Source organism: Panthera tigris, chromosome C1, assembly GCF_018350195.1.
Source record: "Panthera tigris isolate Pti1 chromosome C1, P.tigris_Pti1_mat1.1, whole genome shotgun sequence".
Classification (NCBI taxonomy): domain Eukaryota; kingdom Metazoa; phylum Chordata; class Mammalia; order Carnivora; family Felidae; genus Panthera; species Panthera tigris.
The window spans coordinates 181,819,160-181,841,669 of NC_056667.1; the positions used below are offsets into that span (position 1 = coordinate 181,819,160).

At 40.0% G+C, this 22,510-nt stretch overlaps 1 protein-coding gene across 7 annotated transcripts in view; it reads right to left on the minus strand.

Annotated features, from left to right (window-relative positions):
* ANKRD44 (ankyrin repeat domain 44) overlaps nt 1–21,751 on the minus strand; it is a 227,656-nt gene extending 205,905 nt beyond the window's left edge. For 2 of the 7 annotated variants that reach the window (XM_015543192.2, XM_015543193.2), the window contains exons 1-2: nt 20,420–21,751; nt 17,045–17,128 (exon numbers count right to left, since the gene is read on the minus strand). In XM_015543192.2, coding sequence (XP_015398678.2) covers nt 17,045–17,128; nt 20,420–20,512 — 177 coding nt within the window. In that variant the 5' untranslated portion in view covers nt 20,513–21,751. The remainder of the gene's footprint in view (nt 1–17,044; nt 17,129–20,419) is intronic. The other 5 variants (XM_042994983.1, XM_042994982.1, XM_015543195.2 and 2 more) reach the window with 4 other exon arrangements.
* Nucleotides 21,752–22,510: the final 759 nt, after the last annotated feature.

Genomic DNA, 22,510 nt, shown 5'->3' on the forward strand with positions numbered 1-22,510 from the left:
CATGTGATCTTTCTAGAACAATTTCACATTGACCTAAGGACTACTGAGTCATTATTCAAAATTAAAGATGGTAAAATCTTCCTTAACTTTTCAATTATACCTACAAAATCTACAAAATGTTTTAAAATAAAACCTTGTTCTCTAACAAGTATTCTTTCAATAGGAAGCTCAGAAGAAGGATATTTAAATGTGTACTAAAGAAAACCCCGGCACCGGAGTTATTCTGTACCTATGTCTGAAGTCAAATTGTCATATTATAGCAAAAACAGACTTCTCTGACATTTACAATCTTATCAAAAACCGAGAATTCTAAATATTACTATAAAGCACCTCAACATATTTGTCCCTAGTTTTTCCCTTCTTGAAGGAAAAGCCATTAAAGCTTTACTAATATGGGGGAACTATATATTGAAATATGTGATTTACCTCTGGAGGAATTCTATTTTCTTTTCTCCTCCAGCTTTATTGAGGTATAATTGACAAATTGTTAAGATATTTAGAGTGTATAACATGATGATTTGATAGATACATACGTTATAAAAAGATTCCCCGCATGGACTTAACACATCTCTCACCTCGCATACTTAACCTTCATTCATTCATTCATTCATTTTTAGATTCCAAACACAAGTGATACCATGCAGAGTTTGTCTATTTTTTTTTCATTTAGAATAATATCCTGCAGGCTCATCCATGTTGTTGCAAATAACAGGGCTTTCCTCTTTTTTAACTGAATAATATTTAGCTGAACAATACTCCAGTGTGTGTGTGTGTGTGTGTGTGTGTGTGTGTGTGTGTGTGAGACGTTTTCTTTATCCATTCATCCATCCACAGATACCTAGTTTGTTTCCACACGTTGGCTACTGTTAATAATGCATATGCTATGAACACAGGAATGAAGATATTTCTTTTTTTTTTTTAATTTTTTAATGTTTATTCTTGAGAGAGAGACAGAGAGCAGAAGGCAGGGGAGGGACAGAGAGAGGGAGACACAGAATCATAAGCAGGCTCCAGGCTCTGAGCTGTCAGCGCAGAGCCCAATACGGAGCTCAAATTCACGAGCCATGAGATGGTGACCTGAGCTGAAGTCGGACACTTAACCAACTGAGCCACCCAGGCGCCCCTGAATGCAGATATTTCTTCAAGATAATGATTTCATTTCTTTTAGAAATATACCCAAAATTGGAATTGATGGATTGTAGGGTAGTTCTATATTTAACTTTTTGAGGAGTCTCCATACTGTTTCCAGAGTGGCTGCACCAGTTTGCATTCCCACCAATAGTGCATGAGGGTTCCTTTTCTCCACATCCTCACTAACATTTGTTGTTCCTTGTGTAAAAATTTTAACCATTCTGACAGGTGCGAGGTAGTTAGTGTCTCATTGTGGTTTTGATTTGCATTTTCCTGATGATTAGTGATGTTGAGCACTTTTTCATGTACCTGTTGGCTATCTGTGTCTTCTTTGAGGGAAATCTATTCTTGCAGTACCAAGAACAAAATCACAATTCCTTGAAAAAGAGAATTTTATAAATAAATGTTTTCAGTGGTGTTGCGTAAAAATCGCTGTCTAAAAATACCATTTATAATGATTTTATTTTTACAAAGAGGATAATTGTTATTGAACAAACTTACATGGTTCCCCTTCTAACTTATTTTTTTCCAAGTATACAATTGGTAAGTTTTTAAATATTTTAATTGTGGTAAAATACACATAACAAAATTTACCGCATTAACTTTTTTTTTTTTTTTTTTTTTTTTTTGGAGAGAGAGAGAGAGAATGAGCAGGGGAGGGGCAGGAAGAGAATCTTTTTTTTTTTTAAGTTTACTTATTTATTTTGAGAGACAGTGAGCATGAACAGGGGAGGCGCAGAGAGAGATAGAGACAGAATCCCAAACAGGCCCTGTGCTGCCAGCCCAGAGCCCAACGCCAGGCTTGAACCCAAGAACCCTGAGATCATGATCTGAGTTGAGGTCAAGAGTCAGACGCTCAACCCACTGAGCCACACAGGTGCCCCAAAAGAGAGAGAATCTTAAGCAGGCTTTACACCCAGCATGGAGCCCAACAAGGGGCTTGATCCCACAAGCCTGGGATCATGACCTGAGCTGAAATCAAGAGTTGGATGCTCAACCGACTGAGCCACCAACAGTTTCACAAATGTGAAACCCCATTAACTGTTTTCTAACCCATTTCTAGAATTGGTACAATCGTTACCACAGGTTAAACTCAGAGAGTCCCTCACAAAAGAAAGGTAACATATAGCTGCTATTAAAAAGCTATGGCCAAAAATAGATCCACTGGGATAAAATTTTAGAAGGAATACTGTAGGAATATGAAATATATGAAGTAAATGTTTCTGTATTCACATAGATAAATCTCAAGCACATAATGTTTGAAGAAGTAAGTTACAGAGAATATATATATAGTTTGCATATGTAATTTTTTTTTAGAGAGAGCATGAGTGCACATGTGCGTGTGGAGAAGGGAGAGGCAGAGGGAGAGGAAGAGAGAGAGACTCTTAAGCAGGCTCCACACTCAGCTCAGAGCCTGACGTGGGGCTCCATCTCACAACTGGGAAATCAAGACCTGAGCAGAAATCAAGAGTCAGATGCTTAAGTGGCTGAACCACCCAAGCACCCCTCTAATATTTTTTGCCCCCCACTGTCATATTTCTAAAGGTACACACGACCATCTATTGTTCTAGAGTATGTGTACACAATGCTCACACAGAGATACAAAGGTATAAATAAAATTGGATTGCATAAAGACAAGGATGGGGAAGATATATAAAACTTCAGGACAGTGGTTCCCCCTGAGAAGAGAAGCAGGGAGAGAGGTGATGCGTGAGGAAGCCTAAAAGAGGCTTCAGCTCTGTTCACCGGTTCCTAGCTGGTGCCAGCCCCACTGAAGGAGAAAGGGATTCATCAGGAACAAAGCCACATCCAGCTCTCACAGAGCTGACATGCTAGTGGAAGGAGATGGACAGAAGACAAGCAAATAAATACACTATATATGTCAGGTGGTGAAAACTGCTAGCAAGAAAAGGTTAGAGGGGAGGTTTTACATGGAAGATTGGGGACGGTGTCCCAGATACGGTAGTATTTAGACATGAATGACCCAAGAACCACGTATTTATATGGGAGAAAACCTCGACATCTATAAAATTTCATTTTGTGTTTTTTCTTAAATATGGCAAAGTGTTAACATTTTTTTCCATCTCAGTCATGAGCTTGTGGTTGTTTTCTGTTTGAACGTTTTCATAATAAAACGAGATTTAAAAAAAAAGAAAGCGCACTACCATCAATTCCTGAAAGATTAGGATGAAGGACATTAGACATCTCTGAATTCCTTCCAAATGGAGTATCTTAAGCCTGTGACTGTAGATCCTATTTCCTAAAGGGTCCTGCAAGTATTCAGGCCCCCCCTGAGAAACAGCCAGTAATTGACAATGCTGCCTGATGATTAGGTTATGCTTGCTTGCTTATGTATACTTATCCATCCATCCATCCATCCATCCATCCATCCATCCAACCACCCACCCACCTACCCACTGATTGATCGATCGATCTATTTTCCTATCTATCTATCTATCTATCTATCTATCTATCTAATCTATCTTTGCTTCCCAAGTAAATTGCATGTCTGTTCAAACACAGTGTTCCCTATTTCAAAGGAAGAGGGAAGAAGATGAAAAGTCAATCCTGCGCATGTGCCTTAAATAGGGAAAAGGGCATATATCCAAGTAAGTGAGGATGCAAGACATAAATCAACATGAGGAACTGATGACAAAAGACAGGACCTCTGTGAGCAGGAGGGAAAAACATGCACAGTCTGTACTGATGAGCTAGAGAGCTGTCATTTATTACATGCTCCAATGTCACCCTTCCCCTTCCCTCCTTCCAAAGAAAGGGATTAGTATCTTAGTGATGTTCTATGCCCACATGCACAGCAAAGTAGGGGAGACTCACAGCTATGTGAATCCCTCAACCCTTTTTCTTGGAGATAACGTAAATTGACTAAGAAATATATGAGGAAGTATATGGGCACAAGTTCTAGTGCTACACCCCCAGTAAGTACTTAATAAACACTTGGTGAATGGATGAATGTACATCAGGTTGCTCCTGGCAATATTACATAAATATTTTTCGTACTAGAAGCATTTCCTAGGTCACAAAAGTCTTTCATGAACTGTGGCAAAGACTGCCGGTTTGCCCCCACATCTTTCTTTCATCATAAATGTAATAAACATAATAAATAATAAGCTGCCTTTTAACTGAGTACACAGCCACCTGATGTGGTTCTGTACAATATGTGAGCAATCTTTAGTGGAAGTATCCTTAAAGAGAACGGGTACACCCTTTTTCCACCTTCCTCCTTTCTCTTAGCTGGAATTTGGATATAATGATTGGAACTCAAGTGCTCATTCTGGGCTATGATATTGAAGCTACCTGCTAAGAACAGCAGTGCAAAAGGAAACAAAGACTGGGTCCTGCACCATAAAGTATCATGCTAGCCCTGGGCAGCCTGGCTCTAGACTCATATACAGGAAACAAACAAAACTTCTATTTCCTACGAAAATAAAGTTCTATTTTATTAAAAGCTACTATTTTACTATTATCACTGTTTTTTTTTTTTTTTGGTCAAAAGCAGTCAAATCTAACCCTAACAGATACACATTTCATCTCCCTAGCCATAACCTTATAAAAAGTTTGTTATAGTGGCCATTTTATAGACAGGGAAGTGAGGCCAGAGTATATCAAGAGGCTTCTGCCTCTGAGGTTAGCCCAGTACTCTTCTCCCTCCATCATAGTTGCATTTTGGTGGGACTGATATAGGTTATGTAGCCAACCAATAAAATATATCAAGCATGGATATACCAGGTTTGTTGTGAAGGGGCTATACCAGAAAGTGAATGTGTGCATGTGTGGGTAGGGAAAGCCAGGGAGGAGCTCAGGAAGGGAGACTAGAGGAGAAGGAGAAGGTAGCCTGTATTACTTCAGGATGACTTTAGAAAGTACACAGCAAGTACCCATAACTGTCCTGTACTAACTGCCAGGAACGGCCTGTTAAGCAGAAAGTTGGCAAGTGATGTGACTATAACCAGCTATGCAACCTCCCGGAGAAAAATCCCACCCCTCCCCCAGGCTTCTACCCTAATTGAATAACATATCCACTTAGCCCTTTGTATTCCTTTCTTTTCTTTTAAAGTCAGTGGCAATAATAATATGTCTATAAAACTACAATTGGAAAGTCCTCTGGCTGTCATAATGATACAGTTATTTAACATTTGAAACAGAAAGTAATATATCCTTGGTAAAAATCAGGGCCAGCACAACTAATCAAACTAAAATATACCTTATATCCTTTTAATTTAAGCATGTCTTTTAAGAATAATCTGAATGTGATCATATCTGCCTAATCCATTTTTAAAATATGAGTTATCTCTTTTCCACAAAGATTTAAATTTTTTTTCTGATTACAAGTATATTCTCAGTGTAAAAGAAATTGCAAAATGAAGGAAACCATGAAGTGTCTGGAAACTTGTACTAAATTTATCCTAATTGAAACTAACGACCAAAACCTGAATAGCCAAAGCAATCTTGAGAAAGAAGACCAAAGCTGGAAGTTTCACACGCCCTGATTTCAAACTACAGAGCTATAGTATTTAAAACAGGACAATATTGGTATAAAACAGGCAGAAAGATCAATGGAACAGAACAGAGAGCCCAGAAATAAACCTACATGTATATAGTCAATTAATTTACAACAAAGAAGCCAAGCACATACAACGGGGAAAGGACAGTCTCTTCAATAAATGTGTTGGGAAACCTGGACAGGCACATGTGAAAGAATGAAACTAGACCACTGCTTGCATCATACCCAAAAATTAACTCAAAACACTTAAATGTTAGACCTGAGTCACACAGATCCTAGAAGGAAAAATAAGAAGTGGTAAGCTCCTTGACGTTGGTCCTTGGCAATGATGTTTTGAACCTGACACCAAAGGCAAAGGCAACAAAAGCAAAAATAAACAAGTGGGTCTACATCAAAGTAAAGAGCTTCTACACGACAAAAGAAATTATCATCAAAAAACAAACAAACGAACAAAGAATCTAACTCAAAAAAAGAGGTATTTTTCCAAAAGACTACATATGGCCAACAGGCACTTGAAGAGATGTTCAAAATCACTAATCAGGGAAATGCAAATCAAAACCACATTGAGATATCACCTCACACCTGTCAGAATGGCTATTATTGAAAAGATAAGAAATAACAAGAGTTGTGGAGGATGCCGAGAAAGGAAACCCTTGTGATTGCTGGTGAGAATGTAAACTGGTGCAGCCACTATGGAAAACAATTCGTAGGTTCCTCAAAAAAACAAAAAACAAAAATAGAACTACCATATGATTCAGCGATTTTACTTCTGGTATTTATCCAAAAAAAAAAAAAAAAAACCAAACCAAAAACTTGAACTCAAAGAGATATATGCACCCCATGTTCACTGCAGTATTACTTACAATAGCCAAGATATGGAAACAACCTAAGTGTCCACTGATGTATGAGTGAATATAGAAAATGTGGTGTGTGTGTGTGTGTGTGTGTGTGTGTGACACACACAATGGGAAATTATTCATCCATAAAAAAATGAAAACCTGCCATTTGCAACAACATGGGTGGCCCTTAAAAGCATGATGCTAAGTGAAATAAGTCAGAGAAAGACAAATACTGTTTGATCTCACTTATGTGTGGAATCAAAAACAAAACAAAACCAAGCTCATAGATAAAGAGAACACATTGGTGGTTGCGAGGTAGAAGATGGGGAGGGGGTAGGCAAAATATGTGAAGGGGGTCATAGGATACAAACTTCCAGTTATAAAATAAATAAATCATGGAGATATACAGCATGGTGACTATAACTAATCATACTGTATTGCATACTTGAAAGTTGCTAAGAGAGTAGATCTTAAAAGTTCTCCTTAGGGGGAAAAATATTTTGTTACTATGTATGGTAACAGATCCTTACCAGACTTATTGTGGCAATCATTTTGCAATGTATACAAATATTGAATCATTATGTTGTACACTTTAAACTATACAATGTTACATGTCAATTATATTTAAATTTTTTAAATTATCTTTCCATAATTTATGATATGAAATGTTCATATAGCTAAGTAAAAAGAAATGCAATTTTATGATATTGCCATCTAGAATCTTATACATTTTCAGTCTTCAATATCAAAAAAGGGAGTCCTCTCTGAAATTCCTGTAAAAGGGGAAACATGATGGTAGAAAAAAAGAACTCTACTGAGGTGTCAACAGCTCCCACCACCATTCCTCAGACTCCTGCTAATACCGTAGAAAAGACCCTAGTGACATAATACAAAATGGGAATACCTCCCTGCCTGTCATTGTAGGTAATAAGCACCATGTCACTGAAGTATGCTCTACACTTATTCAAACAGACAAATACAACAAGTGTATTTTAAAAGTCATGGGGCGCCTGGGTGGCTCAGTCAGTTAAGCATCTGACTTCGGCTCTGGTCATGATCTCAAGGTTCATGAGTTCCCCTGCATCCAGCTCTGTGCTGACAGCTTGGATTTTGTGTCTCCCTCTCTCTCTGCTCCTCCCCAGCTCGCACTGTTTGTCTCTCTCTCTCTCTCTCAAAAATCAATAGAACATTAAAAACAATTTTAAAAAATAAATAAATAATAAAAGTCATATCCTGGGGTGCCAGGGTGGCTTAGTTGGTTAAGCATCCAACTCTTGATTTCAGCTCAAGTCATGATCTCACAGTTTGATTCGTGAGATTGAGCCCTGTGTCGGGCTCCCCACTGTGGAGCCTGCTTGGGATTCTCTCTCTCCCCCTCTCTCTGTCTCTCTGTCTCTCTCTCCCTCCCTCCCTCAAAAATAAAAAAAATTTAAAGTCATATCCTTATACTAAATATGAACAACTCTGGAAGCTAGTTTGTTGGCTTGTGTGTGTGTGTTATAGAAATGCATTTGTTTTTACCTCTTACCAACATAATACATGGTGAGTGCAAAAAATACTAATAATATATAAAGGAACAAACAAAAAAGCAAAATTCCACTAACCAATTTCAACTATAATTAAACTTTTGAAGAATATTCTCTTAGACCTCTTCTTCTATTTGTATATATACATGATATACTTTAACAACTGATTGTTTCTTTCATAAACATATCTTGAAGAACTTATCTATCAATAAATATATGATATAAATAAAAACTGACATAAGCTATCCTTTTTAAAGCTAGTATGATGGGGCACCTGGGTGGCTCAGTCAGGTGAGCATCCAACTCTTGATTTTAGCTCAGATCATGATCTCACAGTTCAAAGGTTCAAGCCCCACATCAGTGTGCAGCCTGCTTGGGATTCATTCTCTCTCTCTCTCTCTCTCTCTCTCTCTCTCTCTCTCTTCTCTCAAAATAAATAAATAAGCCACATATGATAGTATGATATTACCACATATATATGTACTGTAATATATTTAAGAAATAAAGTACTGGTAATTCCCAGTTTCTTGTTATTATAAACCACCCAGAAACAGATACATTTATACAAATTGCTGTCTGGTGATTTCCTTTAGGGGATTTTCCCAGGAGTTGTGTTGCTGTGTCAATGGGTGTACACAATTGAATGTTGATACAGACTGCCAAACCCTTCAAAGGTGAGCACAAATTAAACTTTCCCCAAAAAGGCATCAGAGTGTCCCTTCAACTACACCATCCCTGAGATCTTATTTTCACCTCTGCTGATCCAACTGGCAAAGCGTGGCTGCTTTATATGAACTCTTCGATTTCAGGTGAAGTTGAGCCTGGGCACCCTTTCGTATGTTTTGGTTATCTGCATTTTTTCTTTGGTGAGTGCCCTCTGTATGTCCTGGGCCCATTTCTCTATTTGGAGGTTTTTCTTTTTCTAAATAATCTACAAGAGTTTTTTATGTATTAGGAATCTCAATGCTTTTTCACATATAGCATACATATCTTTGATTTATCTTTTAATCTTGCTTTTGGTAATGATTTAATATACAGAAGTGCATAGTTTTTATATATTCAAAAGTATCCACATTTTCCGTCTTGGTTTTTATCTTTGTTATTATGCTTAGGAAGTTCTTTCCCACACCAAGACTGAAAAAAATATTTCCCCCTTCTTATATTTCACTACTTTATCTTTTTATTTTCTACCTCTAGATTTATCTTCGTATAGGAACTTGGGAGGGGGAAGAAAAAAGGAAATTAGGGAAGAGTTCAGCTTTTTACTAGCCAGTTGTCTCAACATTCTTTATTGATTAACCCATCTCATCCCAGTGGTTTGAAACACGTTCTTTATTTTATACCAAATGTCCATATACACCTGGGTCTAATTCTGGATTCCTTGTTCCACTAATTTGGTTGCCTATTCCTGTGCCAATAACACACTGTTTTATTTTTTTTGTCATTTGTTTTAATAGATTTTATGAAACTCCCCCTTTGTTGATTTTCTTTTAAGTTTTATTTATTTTGGAAGAGAGAAACGGGGGGGGGGGGGGGGAAGAGTGGGAGGGAGAGAGAGAATCCCAAGCAGGCTCCAGGCTCAGCACAGAGCCTGATGCAGGGTTCAATCCCACAACTGACTCCAAGATCACTACCTGAGCCAATATCAAAAGTCAGACAGACGCTCAATCGACTGGGCCGCCCAAGCAGCCCTGATATTCTTTTTTAAGAGTCTTCTCACATGTTTATTCCTCTAAATACTAAAGTTTAGAATGATCTTGACAAGTTTCCCCAACCGAAGTCCTGTTCCCAAATTCAACTGTGTGTATATATATATATATACATATATATACACACATATATGTATAACTGAATTTATACATTCAGTTCAAACAATTGAGGTTTATTAATATAAGAAAAATATAGCTCATTTATTCATATTTGCATCCTCCCCTCAAACGTAATATCTAATGTGAGAAAAAGAGCCATAACCTTTTATCTAGAGATGTCCATATTCTCATGCTATTTACAATATACATCTTTTAATTGAAAGATTTTTCTTTGTGCTATAAAAATGCCTAGCAATTGCAAAGTAATACTAATGCCATTACATTTGGAGTGTTTCTATAGTTCCAAACAACGATCTCTATTATTTGGAGGGTGCACAGTGTATATACCCTTGTAAGATTTCTCACTCACAGCGGACGGCTCTTCTACCTCCAAGGTCAGTGCTGGAGAAATGGGGCCACGAGCTGCTGGGCATCCCCTAGAGGATCGTTAGGAATGATGCTAATCAGACCTGCCTTCACACATTTTAAATGGCCAAGAAGCCACATCACTGCAGCCTGCCCAGTGCCGTCTGGAGGTCATGAATCATTCTCTACAAGACACAGGTCGCGGCTTCCAAACCACAGCCCCACATCCTGGGCACTGGTCCAACAAGGAGCAGGAGATGGGACAGTATTGCCAGGCACATGCTGAGAGACAGGCACCCACCCTCAGCACAAAAAGCACCCCTCCCAGAGCTATGAAGGGACCACCAGCCTCCCTACAGGCTAATGAGCCAGAAGTGCTGTCAATGTTTGAAGAACACAGGCCACCGCTCTCTCCAGAACACTGAGCCACTGGCTTCACACTTTAGATTTCCAGATACAGGTGGCCAGAGAAACCTTTACTGCTGAATATTTGCTGATCTCATCCACGGTTAGTAAAACGGTGGCCTGCAGGCCAGATTTGGCCCACAGACATGTTTTCTTTGGCCTCAACAATGTTGGATCGCTTTTTGGAACCAATATTTAACAATTTAGAGATTTCCTGTATTTTCTCTTAAAAACGTAGGAAGTCTGGGCCACACTGGGCCCACGTTCCTGCATACCAACACTCAGAGCTGAGTGGGTCAGCGTGCTTCTATTAATTATGAGACTGGAGTTTGCCATCCCAGCCTCCTTGTTCCCAGCAGTTTCTGATTTAGGTCTAATTTAGGAAGTGCTCAGATCTCTAAGCCAACAAAACATCTCAGGTTTTTATCCCCATATCAATTCTTCATTTAAAAAAAAAAAAGAAAAAAGTCAAGCAACATATATGTAAGTGACGGAAAACACTCAAAAATCTAGAAGCTTAAAAGGCTGGGCTATATAGTCTGTATTCCTAATGTTCTAGGGAATCTGACATGATAGAATCAAGCTGAGAAAAACTTAAGGTATTAAATTTATCACTCAAGGCTGTTTACACTTTTTTTAATGTTTATTTTTTGAGAGACAGAGACAGAGCATGACTGGGAGAGTAGCAGAGAGAGAGGGAGACACAGAATCGGAAGCAGGCTGCAGGCTCTGAGCTGTCAGCACAGAGCGTGACACGGGGCTCAAACTTACAGACCGTGAAATCACGACCTGAGCCGAAGTCGGACACTTAACCAACTGAGCCACCCAGGTACCCCTGACTCAAGGCTCTTTAGGTAGAGCCATATTGCACCCTTCCAGGTGGATTCAAAACATATGTTCTATTTTTAAAAGAAATAGTGCAAACTTCCAGTTATAAAACAAATAAGTCATGGGGATGTAACTATAGTTAATAATACCGTATTGCATATTTGAAAGTTGCTAAGACAACAGATCTTAAAAATTCTTATGACAAGAAAAAAAAACTTTGTAACTATGTGAGGTGATGGATGTTAACTAGACTTGCAGTGATCATTTTAACAGAAAGAAACATTGCAGGGAGCCTGGGTGTCTCAGTGGGTTGAGCGTCTGACTCTGTCATGATCCCAGGGTCATGGGATGGAGCCCGGCTTAAGATTCTCTCTCTCTCTCCCTCTGCACCCCCACCCCAGCTTGCACTCACTTGTGTACTCTCTCTCTTAAAAAATAAATAGTGCAACACCCCTACACAAATGGACACTGAGTGCATATTACAAGCTTACTATTGGTAATTCGTCTTATTTCTTTTTAGAAAATTCATCATACGTTGTTGGTACAACAACCAACTTAACGCTTATAGTTAAAAACAAAAGCTTTAATGCTTGTCTCCCCTTTTTTCACTGTAAGTCCCCTACCAACGTAAGCTTAACGTTCACCTCGCGATTTATTCTATTATATTCACATATCATCCCTTCCTATGTTGGAATTGGAGAGGACAAGCAAAACATGCCAATATTCTTGGGCTAAATCCTATTAGAGAAAATAATAAACATTAATAGCTTGACAAAACCATTTTGTTGTAGAAAATAGATGGATTAAAATAATCAACTTGGGAACAACCCAACTATAAAAAAAACACTTTTGAAACTACTGGAACAAAATAAAATTGAAAATGCACTGGGTATTAGAAGATAAGGAATTATTGTTGATTTTGTTTGGTATGATCATGGTTGTGTGTGCATGAGTGCACATGTGTGTATTCATAACTGTTACCGATACTTTAAAAAAGAAATAAACACCATGGGTTTGCTATCATGTGGGACTTAAAAATCTTGGAATTGTAGTCCTTCACAGTTGTAAGAGACTTTAAACATCACCTAGTCCAGGCATGGGAAGGAGGTTTCAGTGCTGTCCTGAGAAGAAATTCTGGTCTTTAAGACTCAAAGAAAAAGAAATGCCACAAACTATGAGCAAGGTCAGCTCAGGGCACATGAGAGGAGACTGGGGCCATGTGCTACAATTAGTCTCCTTTAGAACCACTTAGAACCACCAGTCTAGTGGTCTTTCAGGGAGCTTACTACTTATTATTAAGTCAGCTCATTATTTCTTTAGACAGCTCTGTTCATTAAGTTATTTCTTCTATTTCGAGCTGTATATCCATTCGGTAGCTTACAACCACCGACATAATGGTAAGTCTAGTTCCATTTTAACTTGACAGCATTTGAACTATTTGAGGCCTCAAATTCTCCTGTTCTTCCCAGGTCTAAAACATCACCAGCTTCTTCGGCCCCTCCTCGCATGGCATGGTTCCCTCCTGGTCTTTACCACTCACCAATGACAGGCACTAATTATCTCTGTACCCATTCCAGCATGGCACAGTGGCACTGTTGGTGTCACGTTGTCATAGCATAATCCTAAAAATGACTGTATTACGTTCAAATTTGGTTTTCAGGCTCTATGCATTCATTTTGAATTCAGATGCTCCACTTTGAATTCTAGCTCAATTTGTTAGTCTGATAAAGCCTTCTAAAATCTTTCTAGTTATCGACTACATGTGGGTCAATTTAAATGAATTTCTCAGAGTGTACAACTTGCCTTCCCACATTTCCTGACCCTGGCATGCCACCAGCCAGAGAATCCACAAAAAGGACTTCCTGGTCCTTCAGTGGCTCCTCAAATCCATCTACAGATTTGCAATCTTACAAAGAAAACTTTTAATCTTACAACTGAGACCTGAGGGACACTAACCAAGCCAGACACTATTTGACAATGTATCCCCTCATTGGCAGATAGGAAAAACAGGCCACCACAAATTGGCTTAACATAACTAATAAAGCAAGGTTTAGTCATTCACTCAACATGTGCTCCAAGGACTGAAGTAGGAAATTGAGGAAAAGAGAATGAATGACATAGCAACCATGTCATCAAGCTCATAGTCTCTCAAAACTAAATAGCTCAAGTAAAGTGATCAGTGAGGGACAAGGAGCTATGGGAGGTGAGAGAAGAGGTAGGTTTCTTTGACTGGGTTGGGAGGTGGCAGAAAAGGCAGCAAAAAGGAAACGAGAATTAGGACAACTCAATGGAAGAAGCAATAGGTCTGGAAAGGCAGATGGGATGGGAGCAGTGGAGAAATGAGAAAATAAATACCAATGGGTTGAATAACTTTGTTCAGTTCACACATAGGGTCCATGAATACTGCCAGTGGGAAATCAAGATAGGAAAAACACAGAGAGGCAAAGCTGAATGAGACTGCTTCCCATATCAGGAGCCCCTAATCAAGGGATATTCATACCAAAGAACAGGTGACCAATCAAAAGACACAGGAAGGTGGGAAAGAAAAAAGAAGGCAAAAAAAAAAAATCAGAACCTAGGACAAAAAAGAAAATTTAAGTGAATAAATACGGTAAAGAGAGAAAAGCAAAGGGTGAGAAGACAAGAAGACAAATATTGTCCTCCCACTAACAGGAGGCTCCTCCGTTATTTATTTCCCTTCCTTGCCATTTAAATGTACTGGTTAGTGGCCTCTCTTCCCTCCTGAAGTAAAGCTGCAGACTTAGATCCCTAATCCTTATTTGTCTTCCATCTCCATATGCCCTTCATTAACAATCACTCTCCCTAAACTGCCTAATCCACCCCTAGCAAAACAGTCAACACGACTGATCCCCAAGCAGTGTTGGCCAAAGAAAAGCATGGCATTAAGAGAACAACTCACTGTCTCCAACGTACCTGAAAAGAGAGCAGGGAATCAAGTGAGGTTCTTTACACTCACCCGAGGGAAGGGAAAGGGGGATATGAAGAGAGGGTCTACAGAAGTGAGAATGGAGGAAAGGGACCAGGACCCAAGGAGCCACACCATCACTGGAAGGAGGTCAGGCATTCATTCATTTATTGCTCTTCCTCCCTCTACCCTACCCTTCCCTGCTGCAGGGCATCCAAAAGCCCACACACACAACCTCTGCAACAGCATCCCTTAGGTGTCAATTTGCCACATCACTTCATCAGTCCCTCATGATTAACCCAGACCCCTAACAGTGTCCTGCATTTTCCCTTTCAAAATATATGTCAATAAGATTCCACATTTGTTGGCTTCTCTGCCATGTCACAAGCCCATGAGGGAGAGAGCAATCTCACTGCTATATCCCTAGCACTCAGCACTGGGTCCGAACTCAGTCAGTTACTGTTGAATGAGTAAGGCACCGCAAAGACAAGTAAGTGTTATCCCTTGAGTTCCCTAAAATTCTGTAGTACCAAAAATTGATGTGGCCAAGATTGCTAACTATTCATGTTCTCCAACCTTTTGGGACACAGCTATACTAATTTCCCAACCTCCCTTGTGGTTCAGTGTGGCATGGGACTGAGTTCTGGTCAATGGGCTGTGTGCTCAAGTGATTATGCCACTTCCAAGATCACCCATAAGAATCGTCCTGTGCTTTGCCTCCATGCTCTTTTTTCCCTTCTGACTGGCTGGACTGAAGATGGATCCCTTGGGTGACCTTGGAAGCTACGTGTTGATACCTAGGACCCTCTGTGGAAAAGAGCCACCTCTCTGATCTGTTCATAAGAGAACTAAACTTCTCTTATATCTGAGCAATTATATATTTAGAAGTCTATGTGTTACAGCAGTTAACCTATCTAATTCAGTAACACAATTAGGTTACAACTGAAGTTAAGCCTTCTTAACCTTTAACAGCCAGCAAGTGTTTGCCACTTTCCGAAGGAGAAATAAAGGCCATTCAGAGGGCAGTGCAATCTTTCTTGATATGAACAGAAGCTTGGTTTGCTCATAATCATCAGGAAAAGTAACTAACCTTGCCTTGGGCTTGCCTGGGCTTGGGCCAGAGCCACAAAATAAGCTAGGCAAATTCCGGTGATGTCAGAACACTGGACAGTCAGCTTGCTGGCCATGGCTCCTCTCAGAAGGATGCGTCACGCCCCATAGGCTCTGGACAAATGCCTGACTGCCTTCTCAAGTAGTTCGGCCCTGGCCTCATCGGTGCTTACCTTGCAAAATGTCATAAAACATTGCCCTGTTGTTTTCAGTGCCAGCTGGGGAGAAGCTGCCAGAAGCTTTTTCAGAAAGCCACACCAATCTGCACTGCCACAGAACAAGGGCTGTACCAAATGACTCTCCCAAATGAAGCATTCAGCCGGCCGGACAGAGATTCAACCTCAGACATAATTCATTTCCCTGTGGCAAAGCTCTTCTGCAGATGTGTTTGACTCTTTCTGTCATTTCCACCTAACGCTAGAGACTTCAAAGAGAGCCCCTCTCCCTGATAGACTACAGCGCTGAGGTAATTGACTTACATTAAGAGAATTAGTGGCATGGACTGCATGTAATTGCTTGTTCAATCTAGGTCTAGGAAACTATTACAAGGGTAAATCATTGACTAACTCTTTTCACTTTTCTTCATTGAAGCTTTGTTTATTTCAGGAACTTCCAGATCCAATCGTTCTGAATCTTCTGGGGGCCACAGACCCCTTTACAAATACTATGAAATGTCTTCACTCTTTCACAGAAAAAAATACACGTCCATAAGCACACACATGTATTACATATGATTTCAGGGTACCCGATTTACCCACTGGTCCCAGGTTCATGGACCCTCTAGTGCAGAGGTCAGCATACTTCCCCTCTAAAGAGCCAGATAGTAAATATCTTTGACCTTCTGGGCCATGTACAGTCTCTGTCATCAATTACTACCCAACTCTGCTGCTACAGGGTGAAAGCCGTCATGGCTGTGCCCCAAGAGAACTTTATTTATAGACATGGAAATCTGATTATCATATAATCTTCATGTGTCACAAATAATTGTTCTTCTTTTCATTTCTTCCCCCAGCCATTTAAAAAATGAAAACCATTCTTAGCTGGTAGCCTGTACAAAAATAGGTGATGAACCATAGTTTGTCAATCCCTGTGGCAGAGCATGGGTTCTGGATGTAAAAATATGTCTTTATTTTCACTAACTTCCGATGGAAATTTCACATTTCCTTCCATTGTGAATGTAGGAAGCAATTCTCAGTAGTGTCAACAGTAACTGTGACTTGGTCACCAGCAGAAACCACAGGTATGTTCCTACCACATTAGAGTGGTCACAGACAACACAAAATATTGATCACGCTCCTCACTATTCTTCAGTTATGCTCATTATTAGATCTTCCATTGTATCTTGCTATTTAAATGTACTGACAGAGAAGCACATATATTATTCTATCACAGATTTGATATTGAATATTTTGATAACTGTATTTGCATATGACTGACTTCCATTCTAACCATATATATTTTATTTTGTGGATTTAAAAAGAGAATTCTGAGCAGCAGCCCAGAGCTCTCACCAGATACCAAAGAGGTCCATAGTACAGAAAGGTTAAGAGGGCCTGAGCAGGCAAAACCATAGCATCTCCTACCAGAGCATTCACGTCTTCGGTTTTGTGGATGAGCATCCGTATCTCCTCTGGATCACCACTGAAGATTGCTTGGACCAGGGGTGGCTGTAAACACAGGAGAATTTGAATTAGAACTATACTTAAACACATTTAACTGCATTCAGATGCAGATGGCTATAAGAGGCGTTCCCCGAAAGTTTATTCAACAATAATCAATTGGCAGACAAAAATGAATATGGCTCGGACTCACCCACACTAGAAGTCTGGTGGGGGAGATAGCTGCATAGAGAAATAACTATAATGCAATTTGAAAGCCGTAACAGATAGTCACATCCAACCTGGGGCTATGAGTATGACATGAAAATCACCCATAATTGAAGACGTCCTTGAAACACACTTAAATTTCCCAGCAAGGAAATTACCAAATCTGCAGTTTTGAGCATACAGTCCCCTATAGTTCCCGACCTCTCATTAGACAATGTACCCTGGTTACCCTCAGACAATTCCATTTCTAGAGGATGTTAATGGCCATGTTTCTGGCCTCGTGAACACTTCTTTTCAATGTTTGGAAAGCCTTTGAAATCATTCTCAAACGCTTCCCAGAGCTTAGCCAACACTAAAGGCACTGACTGTTTCAGATGTGATTATATCCCTACTACCTGTTCAAAGTAAGTGGTATAATGGTGGGGTGGGGATCATGAAGGGGGATATTACCGAGCACTTATTATTGAACTCACCCACATTAAACAAGACCTGACACAGAGAAAAGGGATTCATAAAGAGTGATGGAAACAGAACTGAAAGAGAAACTTGCTCTGCTTGGAGGGCAAGTAGGGTGAAGAGAAGAGTATATCTAGAAAAGCTTCATGGAAGGCACTATAATGAATGAGGATGAGTTTGCAAACCAGGAAGGAAAGACATTCCAGGCACAGGGACCAGGGTGTGCAAAGGTGTGCACATGCAAAGAACCTGATATCTTAGAAATGCTGCCATCAATCTGGTGACCAGAGAGTGGGTAAAAGAAGAAAAGTGGTGTGCTCTGGGGTTGATGTTGGGCTCGCCCCACGTGAAAAAGAATCCTGTTCAAAGCCAGCTCCACCACTTGCCAGCCATGTGCTGAGCCCACATCCCGTGTGTAACCTGGGGGTGAGCATGATCTTTGCTGTCCAAGCCCTCATAGGATTGCTATTAGGAACAAATGAGATAATACATGGAAAACCCTCTGTAACCATACTACCCTACACGAATAACAGATGTTCTTACTAATAAATGCTTGGGGCACCTGGGTAGCTCAGTTGGTTAAGCACGTGACTCTTGATTTAGGCTCAGTGATGATCTCACAGTTCGTGAGATCGAGCCTCTCATTGGATCCTGCGATGACAGCATGAAGCCTGCTTGGGATTCTCTCTCTCTCTCTCTCTCTCTCTCTCTCTCTCTGCTTCTCCCTTTCTCTCTCTCAAAATAAATAAATATTTTTAAACAAGAAATGCTTAACAACGCTACTGTAGAATATCTGACCATTATTTTTAAACTTTAAAAACTTTGGCAATTACATATTCTCTCTCTCTCTCTCTCTCTCTCTCTCACACACACACACACACACACACACACACACACACACACCTTTTGGAAATACTTTACAGTAGTTCATGTCAGCAATAAGATGACAGCTGTTCCCCAGATGTGTCTGGCCATAAGAGTTATCTGAGATGCTTGTTAAAACAATATTCCAAGATCCCTTCCTTGGAGATTCTGACTTAGTCTATCTGGGGTGGAAACATGTGAATCTACTTTTAATAAAATGCTCACTTAACTCTTAGAACACTGGCCTAAGGTAAAATCATAAGCATCATCTGCCTCAACATCTCCCTGTGCTATCTAAATGAGAATCCCAGTCCTCATTACCCCTATAAATTTTCTTTTCTCTTTTGCTACCCTCCTGTTGCCTTTCTTACAGGTTCTGGTGGTGTTTTGTGTTATTGGGGGGAGGCAATAATATAAGTATTATCAGTAGAATATAGTAAGACTCCTTGAGGAAACACTATATTTAAAAAAATTTTTTTAACGTTTATTTTTTGAGAGAGAGACAGAGACAGAGTGTGAGCGGGGGAGGAGCAGACAGAGAGGGAGACACAGAATCTGAAGCAGGCTCCAAGCGCTGAGCTGTCAGCACAAAGCCCGATGTGGGACTCTAACCCACGAACCTTAAAGTCATGACCTGAGCCAAAGTCTGATGCTTAACTAACTGAGCCACCCAGGCTCCCCAAAAGAAACACTGTATTTAAAATGTCAAGTTACAGATAAGTATTTCAGTATGCCAGGAATTTTTCCACAGTTTTCCCCCTGCTATAAAAGTTTCCAGCAAGTGGACAGATAGATGTATCCTTCTTTTGTCTCAAATACCCTCAATTCCACCTCCTTGCTAAGGTAAATGATTCAAAGATAGTTTCTTAAATTGCCGACAAGTAACTGGAAAGAAGTCTTGAAAAGAAAGCAAGTTTTCTATCAGTTTGGTGTTAGCTGGTTGATCTGCCCAAAGACGAGGAGATCCATCCACTTGCTGACCACTGCTAACCAAGTCTCCAGCTCAGTTGCCCCACGGCAAGGACCCTATTTCATATAAAACAGTCAGACACAAACTCAGGATTTCAACAACAATGCTAAATCTTGTTTATCTGTTCTATAATTCTCTGTCTGCTGTGCTCATAGTCAAATGCTTGTGTGCACTTTTCTGTCTTTCTGAACCTGAAGAGAAAGCAAATAAGAAACCTAACAGCCATATGACTTAGATGACAAGCAGGGGCAGAGTCTGACAAGACTTTAGTGTTAAATCAACAGTGATCAATTAACAGGTTAGAACAAACCCATCCCCATAAACTATGTATCACTGGTCACTTCAAGGAAACAGCTAGTTAAGCAAAGCCTCAGGTCACTCATGAGAGTCAGGAATGCACATAGGTTTTGTGTTGTTTCAGTGCTCACACTTCTCAAGAAAGACAAGAGCTCCAAGCTATGGCGGGAATCCCAAGGAAAGCCTCCCTGACAAAGCTGCCAGACAAGGATGCCAGCACAGTCCTTCAGCACGGAGCTCCCCAAACACCTCCAGGACCAGTCACTGAGGCTGTTTTGAAGGGTGTCATCAATGCACAGAATTCCCAGCAGAGAATGGCGTGTACACCTGCCCTACACCTCTGGGCCTGGCTCTGCTAAAAGCTGCTTTACAGAGTATTGTCAATGCACAGAATTTCTAGCATCCATTCGAAAGAAGCAACTCTTCCAGTGCTGCAGTCACATGTATACATACATATACACACATGTACATGCATACATTCGCACATATCCATACATATCTACACTGATGCATGTATATACAGAGATATGTGCTGATTCACATACAAATCCCTCACACTCCCTGTGGAAGGGAAAAGTTCCTGTTCCCCAAAGCCCAGAGTCTTGCTGGATGGACATCTGTAGCCCCAGTGAGGCCATATCCACTGTGACATCACTGTCTTCACAACTGGGAATCTGAGCATCATGTGATTCCAAATCAGAACTTCATAGGTACATGCTGTGTTAGTCAGAAGCTGTGTGTTTGCTTAGATGTAATTCTTGAACTAAATTACTGTGGTTCTTGAGCAAATAGCATTGAAAAAAAACCAAAAACATTATGAGCGTGTGTGTGTGTGTGTGTGTGTGTGTGTGTGTTTTTCTTCAGCCTCTCAAATAAGGCATGCCCGGAGAGCATTCTGGCATTCCTTTTTGTTGGGATTTTTAATCCAATCCTGCTGTTTTATTTTTCCCTAGGTAAACACTTACCCTGAGAATATTTGAAAAAAAATACACATCTAAATACTATCTCCATTACATGATCTTAAGAAAGGGGGAATATCCTAAATATTTTTGCTCATAAGTATCAAGTATTTATACTCTATTGACCAGTAATTTGGCAATCACTATATCTATTGTAGTGTTACCCTTGACCTGGATAAGACTTAAGCAAAGTCTCACCTGCAAAAGGACAGAGTCCTAAGCCTTGGTATGTATTAGCATTTCTTTCGGACAATTCATACACTTCAACACTAGCATATACAAAATATTAGTGCTCTGTGTGCATTAGGGTGTGAAGTTGAATAAATATAAACTCATAACAAGGGTCAAACTTGTTCAGTGTCAATTACTAAAATTTCCTTAGCATGTGTAGCAAGTGTATACTGAAGGTGATTTGTCATGTACTGTGGATACTGGCACAGTACCATACATAGATTCAGAAGGCAGAAGCATACTTCCTGGGCCTACTTTACCCATGGTGCAAGTGGGATTCAATATTCAGATGGGACCTGTCCTTGTCTTCTAACATCCCCAACTATCAGCACCCTACCACTACGACCAGAAGTGTAGACAGCTGCCATCTAGAAATGACCATCTGCCAGGCTGATGACATTGGACCCCTCTAAGACAGAAGTCAGAGCAGAAAGATCCCTTGGATTTAGCAGCCATTTAAAATCATGCAGCTTGCCTTGCCAACATTCATCATAAAAAGCTACTTTCTCTACCCACATCCCCTATCAGCCCATCCAATGCAATATTTTTTATTTTATTGTCAGCCTTCAAAAATAAATTGGGAAAATATTTGATTTCCAAAAATAAGACGCTACATCAAAAGTGTATTGATAACAGTATTTCCAAACTTTGAAGTAGAGTTACAATTCCACTAGGGGGAGCAAGATGGTAATTTGTTACCTGGGAGATAACAGTAACTGTTCAGGTTGTGCAATTAAGACAAGGTAGCTGGAAGATCCACTTTGTCAAGACCTAAGAGAACTCAAGCTTCCGAGAGAGAGAGAGAGAGAGAGAGAGAGAGAGAGAGAGCGAGCGAGCGCTCAGTAAAGAGTAAACACATATGCTACGCACATACCAAAACAAAAAACAAAAAAAGCTTTCCTATTGATCCCTGAGGGTCCAGGTTTAGGAAATCATAATGCAATCTAAAACTCAGGAGTTAAAGTATCATTTTCATCACTTAAAAACTCAATTCAACTATTCTTCAATTCCACTTTTAAAAAGTACTACTAGAAGTATCAGATAAGCAATTAGTTTGAGAGTAAAGCCCATCGTGGGTTTTATGAAGAGAGTGTAGCTGCTTTCGAGTACCTGCTCCATCTTGCAACGAGATTGTAGGCACCCCCTCCCAAATCCCTAATGAAACCACCAATTGGAGTTTTGCTAAAACCCTGTATAGTGTACTTCACATTCCCTTTGTTGGAGCCGCATGTTCTTTACTAATGAATTGGCTTTGGAAGATATGCAGGGTGACAGAAGCCGTCACGTAGCATCTGTGTAACTACTGTCAATGGTAAGAAGTCTAAGAAGATGCTCCAGCACTTTGATACAAATGCCTGGCATACTGCTTGTCTTTTTTTGGTTAGACTGGGTAATGAACGATTCCACATCTGAAAGAAAACATCTTGCATTCTAATCAGGAGTGGA